Source organism: Vipera ursinii (genome assembly GCF_947247035.1).
Source record: "Vipera ursinii genome assembly, chromosome: 1".
Lineage (NCBI taxonomy): Eukaryota > Metazoa > Chordata > Lepidosauria > Squamata > Viperidae > Vipera > Vipera ursinii.
This window is the reverse complement of record NC_139512.1, coordinates 96,071,407-96,089,060: the sequence shown is the minus strand read 5'-3', so window position 1 is coordinate 96,089,060 and position 17,654 is coordinate 96,071,407. Positions and strand designations below refer to the sequence as shown.

Here is a 17,654-nt window from a genome sequence, read left to right as displayed (position 1 = left end):
GTGGGGTGTCCAACCTTGACAACTTTAAGACTCGTGGACTTCAACTGCCAGAATTCCCCAGCCTGCCATACTGCCAGGAAACTCATCACTGCTTCCTTGATGTCAGCCGTGAAAACCTATGCCAACATGTTGTTATGTGTTTCCTTTGAATAAGTCAAACAAAATATAGAATTTAGTAATATTTAAGTAATTGTAGAATTTAGTAGTATTTACGACACATTTTTGGTGTTGCATGAATTAATGCACCCATTTAAACCCTTGAATGAAGAACAGTCACCTCTAACTTTTCAATAGTTTCTATCACACTACAGCAATGAAATGTTATACAAATAACTAATGTAAGTTTTTTGTTAACCTGTCACCACTTAGCCCGGGTAACAAGGGTTCTTGTTGTAGAGTGAATGTATAGTTCAGAATTAGCAAGTGGAAGGAAGACAAGAATTATTGCAGAGGATAGGAATGATTTCATCATCAAATATTGGGAGCTTCTAGTACTCAGTAGGTGACACTCATAGTGATTAGTCAAAGTGCTCAAGAAAACAGTGAGTGTATCAGTTGGTGGTAGCACCAGGTTAACATTGTCCAGCTCTGAAAATCAAACAGGAACACACCTGGTTAATTTTTGGATGGGAGAACATCAGGGAATATGATTGTAGACTAGCCCAGAAAGCTTTAAAAAAATGAAGAAAAAGGCAACTTCCATACTGCTTTAAAAATAGCTGCATGGCTGCATCTATTGAGTCATCAGGGGTTAGGCTGCTCTTGATCATGACTGTCTTTTGAACCAATGAACACATTTTTAATGCATCAAGGAATCACTTTCTCACTACCATAGTTCAGATTCAATATACATCATTGCACAAACAACACTAAAGAATAGCTACAGCTTTGAAATCTACTGCAGTTCCATTGCTGTGCACTATAACCAAATCTTAGAATTACAAGATAGAAAAATGGATCACTATTAAATTGTTCATAGTGATTAAAATAGATTAACAACTGATCTTTGATTTCCAAATTTCTAGAAAAATTGCAGTTTGTTGAATGCATGTTTTTACTACCTAGACTATAGTATTTATCTCTGTGTATATGTGTATCCTTTAAAAGCACATTGAACTTTCACATATTTTAGTGGCAAAGAAAATGATATATTTCTAGGTATAGCATCCAGCTTGTTGCATCAGTTTTCTGGCATGATAGGAGAAAGGATTTAGTGTTATTCCTGTGGCATCTTTATCTCCAGTCCTCAAAAGTCGATGTTAAAAATTGATCGTTGTTCAGCATTTGATCTTGGCTTAACATTGTCTGGAAATTAAAAAAAAAATCAAGCCATATCTAGTCAGATATATCAGAAAGTAAGAAATGTTTTTATAATTTATGAAAGGGTTTACCCAAAATCCTTTTCTGTATCAGAAGCCTAGCCTTCTTCATTCCTCTCTTAAAGGATACATTTTGAAATTAATAGTGTTTTCTTCCAATGACCTCAGTGGGAACAAAAAACATAAATGAGGGGAGCTTGATAGAGCTCAGGAATCCCTCTCATGCATGGCGATGGCAGCTAATATTATATTGCTGATTAGCAATGATCAATAATAAAACTTGTAGATGGTCCTCTTGAATTCATACATACCGTAAGGTTGTTTATTCCTCGAGACAGCTCCCCTATTTGCATCACTGTTCCTTCTGAATGGTCCATCTGCAAAATCATTTCGGCAACTAGATGAAATTAAAGCAGCCATGCAATCTTAGTCAAATCTGCATGCACAAGTTTTGGGATAGCTGAACGGTTCCACACATATGACAGATGTCTCTGTCTTCAGGAAGTTGAAGTTGAATTAGATGATTGCCCCCACCCCCAATACTGGAAATATTTCCAAGTTGCACATTTTCCATAAACATATATCTGACACCACTCCATATAACAATTAGTAGGTTAATGGGACCAAAAATGAAAAGGCAATTCATCGCAACTTCTCTTTTTAAAAAAGTTCTAGTTTGATACTATATTTTTAAATAAAAAGAATGAAACAGAGCTGTTTTTGGTAATTCAAAAAGCATTTCTTGATCTCATGCACAGATTCAAATGCTTATCATAACTATTTTAATAGCTCAAACATTCATGTTCATTGTTTAACACATAAGATATCCATTAATATGTTCAATGCTTCATTATTCTAAAATGTTTTTCAGTTTTTTATTTGGCTCCATTACAGTATTTAGTCATGGCAGTTGTCACTGTAACAGAGAAAGTAGGAATATGACCACTGTTCTTTCCCCTTTTCAATCCCACTCAACGTCCCCATTGTAGGGCCTGAATTTCGGTATTCAGAGATATTCGTGGTGATGGTAGTTTGTTTCTGAACTGATTAGGCTGCCTGTCTTGTTTAGATCCATGGGAGATTAGGTGCCTAAGTACAGGACCTGAAGACCTGGCTCTTCGAGCTCTCTGGCCCAGGCTGAGAATTTTTTAATTTTTAATTTTAACTGGGTTTTTATTTTTTCTCAGGGTTTCATTTAATCTTTTTTAATTATGTTTTAACTTTTGTATTGATTTTCTTTTAAATACCCTGTAAACCGCCCTGAGTCCTTCGGGAAAGGGCGGTATATAAATCTAAATAAATAAAATAAATAAATAAAATAAATTATAGCTAATTCTTGTGGCCTATGTTGACTTGTGTTTTTCACACTATCCCTTCCCCTTGCAAATTTTAGAAATTGACATTTATCAGCGAGCCTTACTTAGATGTGTGCCTTTTCCAAAGTTGGATTTCTTATAATCTCCCTATTCCAGATAGCCTGGGCTTTATTTTGGGATAGACACCTTTGTCTAACCTTACAGTATTCTATACAAATCAGCCTTAAGTGACACTCAAATAGGCCTACTAGCAAATCATACAATTGACTGGATGTGTTTAAGGATTCTTGCAAGCCATAAGGGCTAGCATCTGGGATAGCACAATTTAAGAGCATAGTTTTCCTCCCATTAAAATAAACATTTTATTTTAAGACAAGAGAGCCTCATCTCTGTAATGATTTTTCTAAGGAAACAGTAGCTGGCAAACTTATATACTTATTAATATGACTCTAAGATACAGTCCATGAATGTTACTCAGCTGTATATTCCACACTGGTATTCCATACCAAGCCAGTGTTCATGGAAATTCAATTAAATTTTGATGACTTCTTTTAAATCAATGTTCGGGCTGGAAATTTCTGGGAGTTGAAGTCCAAATATCTTAAAATTGCCAAGTTTAAGAAACACTGCTTTAAATGAATTGGGACAGAACAGATGGGTCTTCAAACAGTGTGTGGTTCCGTGGTTTCCAAACTGTAACCATGACTGCTTTAAATGGACAGTGAAACAGCATATAACTCCAAATTACAAGTTACCAGGAATCATAATATTTAAAGCATGCAAATTCCAAGTTTAATTTTCATTTACTTTGTGGTATTACATGCATGCGTACTGAGAAGCTTTTCTGTACAAAACTGATTCCTGTAAACCACGCAGATCCTTTATCCTCACTGAGAGGGGAGTTCTCAGTGAGTCTGAAATGAAAAGAGGCTGAGCTCAAAGTTAGGAGGCTAAGAAAATGTAAGGAAAAATCTATACTTTATGAGTGTTTAATTTTAAGAAGCTCCAGGAGTTAGACTGAAACCTGTGTTTTAAAAATAAACCGAACATTAAAATAGTTCTGATCGTGTCTAAATCAAACACATACCGAACAAATTACATGCTTTAAACAAAATAGAAAAACAATTACATTTTAAATGAGAGAAAAATGGAATGTGTTAGATGTAGTAAATCATGCATATGAAAAAAAACTTTGCAATTGATCTTGTGTTATTACCATAATTTTTCTGATCAGTTTAAGTGGAGGTTTGGCTTGCTATTTTATATCTTGCAGAAAACTCCCAATTACTCCATTTTTCAGGCTTTTAAAAAATTACTTTACACATGTTTCTGTGTAGTATTCCTTGGGGCAGCAATTCATAAAATCACTCTAAGTACTTTTTAAACCATAATTCAATCACAAAAAGAATAATCACAACAAAAACAATTAGAGGTTTTCGCAAGTAAATATTTTATTGCTTTCTTCAAGAAATTGTATTCAGATTTTTTTTTAGAAAAGATTGATTAGGCCTATATTTTAATGTTCTATTGTATGTAACCACTATGGTGCAGACACTGCACAATTAAAATAACATATTTTAATAAAAATATACAATCCAGCTGTGCTGTCAAGAATAAAATAGATCATTCTTACCACTGTGGGCATGAAAAAGCTAATACAAAATGTTAAAAATTATTGTTGGGCATTATAAATGAAATATAAAAAGCTCTGTCCTGCCACAGCAGCTCAGAGAACACTCATGCTCAATTTTAGGTGCCTTGAATGTCAGCTACAACTGTTGTGTAAAGCTTTTTCTTTTCCTGAAAAAGGGCTTGAGAAGATGAGTAGGATGAAACAGTTGCAAATGGGGGAAAAATTTTTTCCCAAATGATATTTTAAAGATTCTTCAAGCTTCATCCTAATACATTAACTAAAGACATGCAGATGCATTATGCACTTTAGTTAAATTATAAGAAAAGGTTATCTGTAAGCTCCAGAATACATCAAGAGGATGAAAGGTGAGTGTTATCAGTCCCCTTGGCCCACCTGATCCAGTTTGTCTAATTCTTTGTCAGGGAGGGTGTTATGCACTCTATATGCACCATAGCTCTTCTGAGTGCCATTGGTTATACTTGTATCCATAGGGCAAATATAATCTGTAGATTCATCAAACTTCTTTTTTCTTAAGTTTCCAAAATGTGAAAATCCAAGTTTCTTTGGCTGTCAAGAATGAAGGGTGGGTGGAGAAAAAGAGAAAGCTTTGTCAGATAATCACTACAGAGGAAACACAGAAAAAACACTGACAGTTAAAAATGACCTCTGCTAAATAATAACACCTTTCACAGACTTTACAAGATTAATTTGAACATTTTCATTGATTTTTCAAGTTCCTGTAGGAAATGAACAAATGCATTAAAAGGAAAGGGGAGGATTGTCTTTTTGCTGAGGAGGATGGCTAGTAATGGGCTCACTGACATAATTTTTTGGACTCTGTGTAGGGAAACGAACCTGAAGTAAAGTTCTTTAAAAATCAGAATGTAACTGTTCACCATTTCAGCAAGAAGTATTAACATATTATCCTTTAAAAGGAGAGGGATGATAATAGTTAGATGAAGTCTTAAAACAATTTGTTCTGTGCTTCCAAAGTCACAGTATTTGCAAATCCCAATATAGAATTCCAGGACTCCCTACACAAAGAATCAAAATACTAGAAGATGCTTCAGAGGTTATTTAGTCCAGCTTCCTGTTAAAGGCAGATTCTCAGTGTAAGATACAACAGCAGCATCCCTCGTTGGTTACAAGAAGGCAGGCTTTCCGAGAAGCCAGACAAGTCTTGAGAGAAGTGAGACTAAACTTTCTACTGCTGCCATCTTGTTCCTATTCAACCTTGACTCTTCTAGGTACATTTAAGATCCTTAAGGGCATGCATACTTTTAAGGGCACTAATTCACCCACCGAAGAAAAACTGATCCCAGGTGCAGAATGTGTGATATGCAAACTAGCAGAACATAAATAAATGCTTCTTTAAAACAAACAAACTACTCTACTCAGTGCTGAGAAACACACACAAAGTTCCATATGTCATTATGGAGAGTTTTTCTTCCATACCTGCTCCCAAATATCAAACCTTTCAAGTGGCACAAAACCATAGCAGCAACAACCCATGGATGTTTTTTTTTTGAAAAAACAAAAAAACAAAACCCAAGCTTTAAAAAAATCTGGACAAACAAGCATTGTTTCCAAAGAAAGAAAGAAAAAGAAAATTATCATTGCAAATATATTGCCCCATAATGAATCCTGGTTAACATCACAGACATGACCATCCTCCTATTATGTTCACTTAGAAATAAGCCCTACTATCTCATCTTCTGTCTTTTTTTCTCTCTCTCTCTCTCTCTCTGTGTGTGTGTGTGTGTGTGTGTGAATCAGCCTTGTATGTGTGCCTTTGAATCTGTGTGCCTTGATATAAACCCCTGCATTATTTTGGAAGAATCGTTTTGCCCCTGCCTTCTTCCTAGGGCTGAGAGGGAATAACTGGCTCAAAGTCACCTAGCTGACTTCTAAAGCTGAAAGAGGACTAGAATTCAAGTTTCCCCACTCCAGCCCAGTCCTTAACTTATGAGACCAGACTGGCTTTAAAATTTAACCTAATATACTGAACATAAAATGAATATGTCAGATGCAACCATCAGCAGGGTAATGTTTACATCATTGTTCCCTGGCTGGAAGCTATGCTGCCTTTCCATCCCACGGATACGTTTAAGTACAGTATTTCAGCTACTAAAGAAAAGCCTGCAATACTCTGCAGATGCAGATACTGTTGCTAGAGCCTCAAAATGGCTTAATAACCAGAGCAGGTATTTCCTTTTTGAGGACACTAAATGAAATCCTCAACCTCACTTAGCCAGATTTCCCAGAATTCTTTGGGGACGCAGGCTCTTAGTGTACTAAAAGCCTCGGTTTTCAAATAACATGCCAGTTATAACAGCTCTTATCCAACTATTTCAAAAGAACTCCTACTGACCTCTCCGTGAAACTCACTCTCAAGTAGTTAACATGAAATACAAGATTGCTGCCTAAGAGATTACTGGCTTTTAAATTGCCAACTAGGAACTCAAGCAGGATTTCTAAAGTTTGCATGGCTTCTCTATAGCCTACCCGGACTTTTGCGGTGGTAGTCAGAGCTGTATAAGCGGTAGATTCCACGATTTCCCTTTTATCTTGCTGAGCCTCTGGCCCGATCAGCACATTGAAATTTGTGGTTAAGTGGCGTCTTAGCAGAGTCTTTTGGGGTGGAATGTTGAGGAGCATTGCTAGAGTGTCTCCATTGAAACGAGGCTCCAGGATCTGTGGGAGAAACAAAGAGCATCTGTGCTGCTTGAAGTGTGGTCTCTAAGCAGCAAGGTATTCAAAGGCTATTCTGAGGATTGCCTGGTTTCATTTGCTCTGCTAATGTGGGATGTGTTACTGTATCACAGAGCCAGAAAGCAGCGTCAGGGTTTTTCACATGTTAACCATTATAATCTGTTTCCGGCAACTCTATCACATTAACAGGAAATATAATTTTTTTAAAATGCCATTTTAAGCGGCACTTCTTTGGGATATCAAACAAAAACATCTGTTTCAGACAGTTATATTGAAGTTTCAGATCTATACTGTAGGATGAGTAGGCCCTTCCATTTCCATTTGATCACATTTCTTAATGCAAGCCATAATGACTCGGATCCTGGAGTAATTCCTAGCATTTTGAGTCAGCAGAAACTCCCAATGTCAGGAAAAGAAATGATTAATTCCCTTTCCTCCTATATTTCCATGCTATACTGGAGGGTGCCCCATTCAATTGCAACAAATCTATGGGAGGGGATTGTAACAAATGTATAAAAAAATTCCAACTTTTCTGTCCAGCAGTGAGAACTTTGGGGAGCTTAGTTTTGTTCACGGAAGCCAGGATCCAAGCCAATGTTTAAAAAGGGGTATCGGTCATTTATAACAAGGCCATTGCCTCAATGGATATTACATGTATAGTTGAATGATGAAAAATAGCACAAGAGAAAGAAAGAACAGAAAACTGTAAGAAGAAGAGATGAACAGAATTAAGTAGGACTATATGTGTGTGTGTGTGTATACACACATACACATACATACACACTATCTACATGCATAACATCTGTTGTGTCATTTTTAGAGGCACAAAGGAAGGAATCAATTGTAGAAAAAGATTTAAAAGAAGGAAGAGGAGGATTATATGCTTGATATAACGTTATGAAATGTATACAGTTCCTAGGCTAATGTGAGCTTGTTTTAAATAAGATAAACAATAACTGATGTCAAGAACACAATTGTTTTAAAGAGCATTTGTAACTGTCCATCTTCAGTCTAAGCCACTTGAGTTTGCACTGTTGTTTAAAACGATTCATGATGAAGGATAATGTGTTCTCCTTTGCCTGGGATACTTTATATTCATTAAGACTTAGCCAACATTTTATCAAAAGTAGTTTCTGCTCTCTAATTTATTTCATATATGAAGTGCTAATGATTTGGGTACTGGTTTATAACACAAGATGATTTGTAAAATCTAAGTTAAATATTGCCAAATTTATTTTACATAAAACACTCAGAGGAAAAAAATTGCCATTGTAATAAACTTACAATGTACTACTACTACTACTACTACTACTACTACTACTATTATTATTATTATTATTATTATTATTATTATTATTATTATTATTATTATTATTATTATTATTATGGCTTTCCTCTTCTTCAAACAAAATAGGCACAAACATTGAAAACTGAAAGCTGCTGTGTCAATAACCGTCATGTTAATATTTATATTGCAAAACCTAAAGGAAATTAAGCTCTTTTCTCTTACGATGAGTCCACCGTGAACGCCACTTCCTCGAAGGTTTGGTGCATATTCTGCCAAATCTACTGATCGGAGCCATTCCATCACTCTATGATTTGACCATTGAACTACTTCTGATGGTAAAACATTATTCTGTGTTGTAGGGGGGAAAAAAGGCATGGTAAATACAGTAAACTACACCTAGATGCTGCTAATAAAGTGATGTTTCTAAATATTCAGTAATTCTTCCTTAATCTGTTTTGTAGGCTTTATTTAAATTCCCCCCCCCCCCACTTTTTCCACAAATATCCATTTGCATTTCAATCTGTAAGGTAAAATGTAGGCCGTAATCAATCTTATACTTAGAATTGCATATAAATATGGACCTGGCATTCATATTTCTCTGAGCAGAAGCAAAAGGCAAGGAGAAATTAACTAGTGAGCTTGCCCAGGAACAAAAAAGTCTGATAGATTTCCTCACCAATGGATATATGAGCACTGAGCCTAAGACGCAAAAATCAATGATTTTTATCTCACCTCATCTGCTGGTCTTCTGCGTAAGCAATGTGGGTTAAAGCTGTTCATGTGTAGCACGTGAATGGCACATTTAATGCTGAGGTGATGCAGCTGGCTTGTGACTTTGAGGAAGAGGAGGTCATTCTGTAAAGGAAACCATTGGTTTAATAGAATAAAGCTATTAAACTGTAGAATTGGAATTTCTTAGTTTAAGAAACCAGAACAACACAATTTTTCTTTTCCTATTGGGGCCTGTATGTACCATCACTGTGATTTCTACTACTGTTATCAGAGCACACAAAGTAAAAAGGGAAGCACCGTTTCTTGTTCTGTCACCACGGAATCTTCCTCGACTGACAGCCACAACTGGGAACAGAATTTCCATCGCTAAGCAAGGCAGTTGTTAAGTGAGTCAGGCCCGATTTTAGGAACTTTTTTTTTTTGCAACGTGTGTTAAGCAAACCACATGGCCGTGAAGCAAATTCGGCTTCTCCCATTGACTTTGCTTGTTGGAAGATGGCTGGGAAGGACGCAGATGGAAGTCACATGACCCTGAGACACTGCAACAGTCGCAAACACATGCTGTTGGCAAGTGCCTGTAAGTGCAAGGATCAGTCTTAAAGACACTTTTTTCCAGTACCATTGTAACTCTGAATGGCTGCTAAACAAATGATTTTAAGCTGAGGACTACCTTTAATGTGCTTTATAAAATACTGGGGAGTCATCAGTTTAAGGAAGGTGCAATGCTGCCTCATGCAACTAATGAGCGGGAGATTCCCCTCCATTTTACAGTGTGCTGGAGTTCTGAAGCTGACTGTTTCTTTTGCCTATTGTACATCTCAGTTCTGGATCAAAAAAAATAAAATAAAAATCTGGTGGTTGTTTTGGTCTGTTCTGTTTTGTTTACTCCTTTGTATTATGACACTGGCAGTATATATAAACATATTGTGTATGCATGAGAGCCAGTTTGATTTAATGATTAAGGCATCAGACTAAAACAGGAGGCCATGAGTTTCAATCCCGTCTTAGGCACAAGGCCCTCTGGGTGACCTTGATCCAGTCAGAAAGGAGGCTATGGCAAACCACTGTTGAAAAACCTTGCCAACAAAACTGCAGGGATTTGTCCAGGAAGCCTCTGAAAATTGGACATGGCTGAACAAAAAAAATATGTACACATAGTACGTTGTTTAGATTGATCTATCGTTTTAATAATAATTTTTATAGGATTGAGATGTGTTGTAGGATGAGATTTATCCTTTTTTGTAGTATGATTTTAACAAAAAAACATTCACTTGTTTTAAGCTAGAGCAGCAATTAGTGTTGGTTTTTTAAAAAAGTATGTGTGTGGGAGTTTCCCATTGTCATGTTTACCATAAAGGTCCCAAAATGATCTGAGTTAGCTTTCTGCCCACTCAAAGTGTCTGGAAAGTTAAATATTGACAATACTTGGGAATGCAAATTCTAAAAATGGTTTTGAAAGAAAGAAATGCTAGGATAAAATTATTCTCTTCTGCTCCAGGTCACACATTTGAATGAAAGAAAGGAACTTTTGCTAGTCCCAAACTTTGAAAATACAAATTTTAGCTACCTTACCACAGTTAGATATTGCAGCATTCTGCCATCAACTCGTGATTCATGAAACTGATCTTTGTACTGAGGTAAACCAATATCATCAAGCCATCCTGTGGAATGCACACAAATATATTTTACTGCGTAATAAAAAAAAACACCAGTTCATTTGTTCACAAGACTAAATTTTGTTTTTGCAGAAGGTTTCTTCCTATATTCTCTGGGGAATAATATGATTTCCATCCCTATTGTTTGTGTCACTTCTACATATTTAATATTTTTCCCATCAAAAAAGTTTTCTAAGAAATCTTCCATCTAATTTCATAGTTTATACAAAGCAATGCAATGCTTAAAAACATGTCAAGGAAATAAAACTGAAGAAAATGAAAATAAAGCCACATATCTCTGTAATGTTTCTAGAGATGAAATTAAAGCTGAATAGGTTTTTAAAAAAAAACACATACACATTTTTAAATTGTAAAGTAGGCTAGAAACCTAATCAATCGGATTTTCATTTCCTTTTGCCATTTCAAATACTTACGTGTAACCCAGATATGATCTAACTGTGCAGACTTATCATCTTGTTTTGCATTTATAGCTTTGATTGCCAAAACCAATTTCTTTCTGTGTAAAGGATGCTTAATTCCTAATTCCTGTAAGGGGAAGCAATGATGATAACTAAAACAGTACCTTTCAACTTGACACCTCTTCAAATAGATCACAAATACACTGAAGTTCTTGAATAAAAGATACTATGCTGAATTGGAAATTGGGAATTTCCAAAGTAATATTAATGTTTTAATGTTTAAACCTCAAGATATCCAATTTGTTGCCTGCTAGTACATGACATAAAGTTGCTAAAAAGAGCAACTCTTTTGAATAACTGAATAATTCAATATATGCATGGCTGATTTTTTTTTTGGACCTATGGATGATAAATACTGTATTTCACTTTTAAGCTTAAAATATGCAGAAAAAAATATATGTCAATTATATCTGACATATGTATTCATTTTCCCTGCTTAGACCTCTGCTTTATATTTTTGGGAGATAATCCAACCATACTGCTGCAGCCAGATCAAGTAACACCAGGGGATATTTCTTTAATATTTTCAAAATTACATATAACAGAGTTGGAAAGTACCTTGGAGGTCATCTAATCCAACCCCCTGCTCAAGCAGGAAACCTTGTATCATTTCAGACAAATGGTTGTCCAATCTCTTTTTAAAAACCTCCAGTATTGGATACCCACAACTTCTGGAGGAAGTTGTTCCACTGATTAAATGTTCTAAATGGCAGGAAATTCCTCCTTAGTTTTAGGTTGGTTCTCTCCTTGATTAGTTTCCATCCTTTGCTTCTTGTCCTGCCTTCAGGCGCTTTGGAGAATAGCTTGACTCCCTCTTCTTTGTGGCAGCCCCTTAGATAGTGGAACACTGCTATCATGTCACCCCTCGTCCTTCTCTTCATTAGACTAGCCATGCCCAGTTCCTATTGCCATTTTTATATGTTTTAGCCTCCAGACCCCTAATCATCTTTGTTGCTCTTTGCTCTCTTTCTAGACTCTCAACATCTTTTTATATCATGGCAACTGAAAATGGATGCAATATTCCAAATGTGATCTTACCAAGGCATCATGAAGCGGTACTAACATTTCACGTGTTAATATATAGTATCACCTGAATGCAACCAGCAAACAGGAAAAAAACACCCCAGAATGAATTCTTAATGGAACTTTTAGCAATTTAGAACGTTTACCTTTTCCATATCCTGAGGTGTTGCTGTCAGAAGTGTATGGCCAGATGTTATCCACTGTCTTGCAAAAATGACATACTGACCAAGACCAAAGTCCTCAAGCCAGTTGCAAACGCGTTCAGTGCCCCATTGGGCAAATGGGGCATTATGATCACTAAGAACCATAATTAAGGAAAAGGGATTTAAATTAGCATATCGTTATCAACAATATGCGATCCACAACTGGGACTAAGATGTAAGATAAATTGAATAAATAAATATATAACACTTTTCTAACTATCAGTCATTTCAGATTAAGGTCTTAATCTGGATTATTATCATAATAATATGGGGAGATTATATGCAGAAAATCTTGAGCACAGAGATTTAAAGAATTACCAGTATATTTTTGCTTCCTTGCAGTTGGTTTTTATTTTCAAGAATAAGGAAATTTGCTATGCATCGACTTGGAATATTGATAAAATTGTAATATTTCTCAGAAACATACAGATAAACTAATTTGGCAAAAATGGAACCCCAATAGCTTCAGCATGACATTTAGATTTTAGCATTTCATACTAATCCCATTGCAAATGCAAATGAATTTGCTCTTTGGTCACTTGCTATGACTCAGTTGCAAACAACCAAAGTCCATTTTGATAAGGTTAATGGGAAGTAGCCTAAGCACAGAAGCGAAAAATATGCTTGCTCCAGAATCTGCAACCAAATATAAGTGGGAAAAGAAAAAATTCCCACTGCACAGTGAAGCTGTGTAAATAAGAATTACTACTGATAAAGGTTCCTAAACAGTTGAATGCATCTTGTACAATTAATAAATAATAAACCTTTATTGTCAAAGTACAACATGTGTACATTGAGATTAGCTGAGCCTCCCCCTGTGCTCTCTCCCCCCAACACACAGTGACAACAAACCCTCCATCCCACCACACTATGTGAACCAACTACACCACACACCGGCCTCCCAAGTCAATTCTGCATAAGATTACGTCCCATTTAAAAGCCTAACAGCCCACGGATAAAAGCTATTCTTCAGCCTGTTGGTACGGCTGGCTATATTCCTATATCTCCTACCGGATGGTAGGAGAGTAAAGAGATACCGTCCAGGTGTGAGTCATCCCTGAGAATCTTCCTCACTCTTCCAAGGCAGCGAGCCCTGGTGATGTCATCCAGTGGTGTCAGGGGACAGCCCACAATGTCTTGTGCTGTGCTCACTACCCTCTGTAATACTTTCCTATCCGCGGCTGTCAAACCAGCATACCAAACCACAATACCATACGAGAGGACGCTCTCTATGGTAGACCGGTAAAAGAGGGTCATTAGCTGTTGTTCTACCCTGTTCTTCCGCAAGATCCTAAGAAAGTGAAGCCTCTGTTGGGCCTTTCTAGCCACCTGGGTTGTGTTAACTTTCCAGGTCAGATCTTCACAGAGGTAGACTCCCAGAAATTTAAAGGAGGAAACTCTCTCTACACAGTCCTCCCCGATGTAAAGTGGGGCAGGTTCCTCCTTTTTCCTCCGGAAGTCTAACACCATCTCTTTCGTCTTGCCGATGTTTAGGTGCAAGTTGTTGTTACTACACCATATGGATAGTTTTTGTACCTCCGCCCTATATGCTGTCTCATCCCCACCTGTAATAAGACCCACCACAGTTGTATCATCTGCGAACTTGATTATCGCAGTGGATGGGTCAGATGATACACAATCATAAGTGTATAAAGAGTACAGGTAGGGGCTAAGCACACAGCCCTGTGGCGTGCCGGTGCAAAGCTTCAGGGGGGTGGACAAAGCAGACCCGACCCTCACTGTTTGTACCCGATCCCCAAGAAAGTCTTGAATCCAATCGCAGATAGCGGGGGAGAATTTCAAGTCAGTCAGCTTCTCGATGAGAATGCTCGGCAAAATGGTGTTGAAAGCCGAGCTGTAGTCAACAAAAAGCATCCTGACGTAACTACCAGGTTTCTCGAGATGACTTGCTACAGAATGTAAAGCAGTAGCTATGGCATCGTCTGTCGACCTATTTCCCCTGTAGGCAAATTGATGTTTATCAAAGTCCAGTGGGAGGCATGTCCTAAGATGTTGGAGAACCAATCTTTCGAAGCATTTCATGACTACAAGTACATATTCAGCAATTGGTTTGAAAATCTCTACATAATGATAAATCAATGTTTTTCACTGCATAGTGAATTTAGTCAAGGGACTAGAAACACTTAAGCAAATAGCTAGCCACAGGAAAATAAATAAATAGCCATCTTCTACCTCTTTTGTCCCTTGGTGTCCTTTGACCGAGATAATCGAGGTCCAGCTGTTGCACGGAGTCCACCTCTTCGAAATTCAACTAAGCCTAGATCATCTCCAGGGAAATTTCCAGATTGAGTTCGACGTATCCTTTTATGGAGATATTAAAAATGCTAAGTCGTCAGAGATTCATCTTTCAGCAACTTTTACATACCAATACCTGAACTTTTAATGTCAGGTACCCTACAGTTTCTAATGTTTCTTCAGGTGGATTCATTAATTTATTATTACTTGTGTCTCCTGGATTTTCCTTTCATATTTTGTTTTACTATGCGATTTTTATCTATTATTATTGTTACTATACATGATGTGTACTGAGCAATGTAAATGTAAATGTAAAATAAATAAATAAATGAGGTAGAGCGGGGGGGGAGCACACTTACTTTCCCCATATTTTTTTAATTCCTTTTGGACTTCTTTTACTGTCTGGAGATAATGGAGACTGTGCACCTGAATTTGTTCCAGACGACAAGGGTGAAAGTTCCTCTGAAGTTGCGCTGTCCATGTGGTCAGGGGCTCCTGTGGAGTACAAAGGATATCTATGAAACTCCAGTTGCTCAGAGTATATTGGGCAAAATTGCAAAAATTCCCATCCGTTGTTGCTTGCAAAAATAAAAGCCTGCATCCTCTCAAATGTATAAACTGGTCTTCTAAGGGGAAAAAGGCAATTGTACTTAATTTACTCAGTGTACAGTCATGCTGGCCATATGACCATTGAAATGGCTTTGGACAATGCTGACTCCCTCAGCTAAGAAACGGAGATGAGCATTGCCCCTATTGTTGACATAATAGACTCTAGGACAGGGGTCTGCAACCTTGATAACTTTAAGACTTGGGGACTTCAGCTCCCAGAATTCCTCAGCCAGCTATGCTGAGGAATTATGGGAGCTGAAGTCCGCAAGGTTGCAGACCCCTGCTCTAGGAGAAACCTTTACCTAATCTATAACCTTGGATGGCTAGCTGAAGACTTCACTGATCATATTATAAATTGAGCAGGTGTCCCATTCTGGATATTGGTAATTAATGATAATTAAAGCCTGATTTGTAACATGGATGCAAAAAAAAGATTTTTCAAATGAACGGAATTCTCTATGGCATGGAATAGCCAAAATGTTTTCCCATAAGCTATGTTTTGCATGGTTTAGTGGCAAAAATAAGATGCATTTAAAAAAATTTTCCCCGAAACCTAAGTGTTTTCTCTCGAAGCACTAAATACAGATTTCAAGCATGTCCAGTATCCATTAAAAACCACAGAATCCCTCGTGTTGCTCTCTAAACACAGTCTTGTATTATTAGGACCATATGTGGCTTTCACTTGCTGGATCAGAAATCACAATTAAAAAAGGCAACTCCCTGCAGTTCGTATTTTCGATAAAGTTATTTATTTCTAGCATAAAGGTGGCATGTTAGTTAGGTATACAATACCTAATATTGGTGCACTGACACTCCTGATGCGATCTTCACTCATTCCAAGAAGCAGAAAGCCATATGAAGAAGCAAAGATGATGTAAAATTGAAGCAAAACAAAGTTAAAGAAAAGCAGAGAAAGCAAACAGCCGAAGGAAGAAAAATAACATGGACAGGAGGCAAAATAGCAAAGCAGATGAATTTGAATGCTCAGGAGCAGAGTGTACTTCGTACAGATGAAAATCTTTTACTATGAGAAATGTACAATTTAAAATGCAAATAATTCATAGCAAAAATGTGCATCTTTTTCCTCCTTAAAAACAAATCATGCTGATCTTCTGGGCTCAGCTGTCAGTTTTATTTATAAAGAGAGGCCAACCATCTTTTTTCCAAGGAGAATCTATGCATTTGAAAAGGACTGTTTACTATTTTGACAGGCCTGAGTTTTTGAGTGTCTCTATAATGTAAATGAAAAGCAGAGGCAGAGTTCTTAGGAATTCTGGCCTAGTTGTTAGGAATTCAACCATTAAGTCATGCAGCTTATTTACATGCCCCAGTTAAATTTGTGGGTAGCTTCAGCTGACATGATGACATTTCTAATTAGCAATTCAAAAAGGTGCAATAGGTTTACAACAACATGTAGGCAGTGTATTAAATAATAATAAATAAAGAATGAAGGAACTAAAGTAATACAAATAAATAATGGAAGTTATCTTTCCTGGGCCTACCCTGGCATGGACACCACTGCCTTGGTCTGACAGTGATTAGTTATAATCATGAACAGAGGTATCCACAAGGTTTTAATGTGTGTCACATATGACATTGTTGTGGCTGCCATTGTAACTTTTCTGCGCATATCCCTGCAGTTGTTCCATTTCTAGCCTTTGTAGTGGATGCAACAATTCAGTATACACAAAATTCTTCCTAGATCAATAGACACTCCAAACTCTCAGACTAATTATATTTTAGGGCCATCATCAACTAATTATGAAGCTAACAGTTCTGAATTCAGGGAATTAGGAAATTCCAACTTTCTGCACTACAGTGTAAGAGCCATATTGATGGAAATTAAGATTCATTACTCTTGATAACATATTATTCTGACAAGTCCAAATTTTACTCAGCAACATTCTAAAAATATTTTTAAACCATACACAAATGCACATAGATGGCAAGTCCATTGTTGTTTCCACAGTACATACTCAGGCTCTGTATGCCGTTGTCCTCACTGCCATTTATACAACATGGAGTAGTAGGTGTATTGTACAAGTGGTTATCTCCATTGTGTGCTGTTCGAGGAAGTTTTCCTGGCAAGGTTTGGTACTTGCTGCTTTTCACATGAGTTTTATTCTATGCATTACAATTTTTTTTAACAAAAAGAGAGAAATAATTAGGGTTATTATTAGCATTATTTCTTTAAAAAAACGCTACATTCGCTTTGTTCAGAAGCTATCAGCATTTGTCTTCTGAGAAGTAAAAATATTTGGCCAATATAGAAATTCTCACTGTGCTCAAACATTCTCTACTATTGTGGAGAGAGGTGACTTTCTGGATTAAAGAATGTACAAGAGAGCAGGATTTGACAGCTAAAAATAGAGTAATGAAGGCAGTGCTCATCACATATAAATGTTTACATGCCACATATCAAAATCTAT

General features: G+C 36.8%; 1 protein-coding gene across 7 annotated transcripts in view; it reads right to left on the bottom strand.

The window, feature by feature from the left end:
* Positions 1–332: 332 nt before the first annotated feature.
* The window catches only part of PPFIBP2 (PPFIA binding protein 2), an 85,611-nt gene continuing 68,289 nt past the window's right edge, over positions 333–17,654 (bottom strand). For 3 of the 7 annotated variants that reach the window (XM_083348898.1, XM_083348901.1, XM_083348899.1), the window contains 12 exons: positions 17,202–17,349; positions 14,976–15,111; positions 14,554–14,682; positions 12,304–12,454; positions 11,090–11,201; positions 10,573–10,661; positions 9,001–9,123; positions 8,491–8,616; positions 6,774–6,962; positions 4,662–4,835; positions 1,631–1,696; positions 333–1,305 (listed from right to left, as the gene is read on the bottom strand). In XM_083348898.1, the coding sequence (XP_083205024.1) occupies positions 1,234–1,305; positions 1,631–1,696; positions 4,662–4,835; positions 6,774–6,962; positions 8,491–8,616; positions 9,001–9,123; positions 10,573–10,661; positions 11,090–11,201; positions 12,304–12,454; positions 14,554–14,682; positions 14,976–15,111; positions 17,202–17,349 (1,515 nt within the window). In that variant the 3' untranslated portion in view covers positions 333–1,233. Of the gene's footprint in view, positions 1,306–1,630; positions 1,697–4,078; positions 4,836–6,773; positions 6,963–8,490; positions 8,617–9,000; positions 9,124–10,572; positions 10,662–11,089; positions 11,202–12,303; positions 12,455–14,553; positions 14,683–14,975; positions 15,112–17,201; positions 17,350–17,654 lie in introns of those variants that run through there. The other 4 variants (XM_083348900.1, XM_083348902.1, XM_083348903.1 and 1 more) reach the window with 4 other exon arrangements.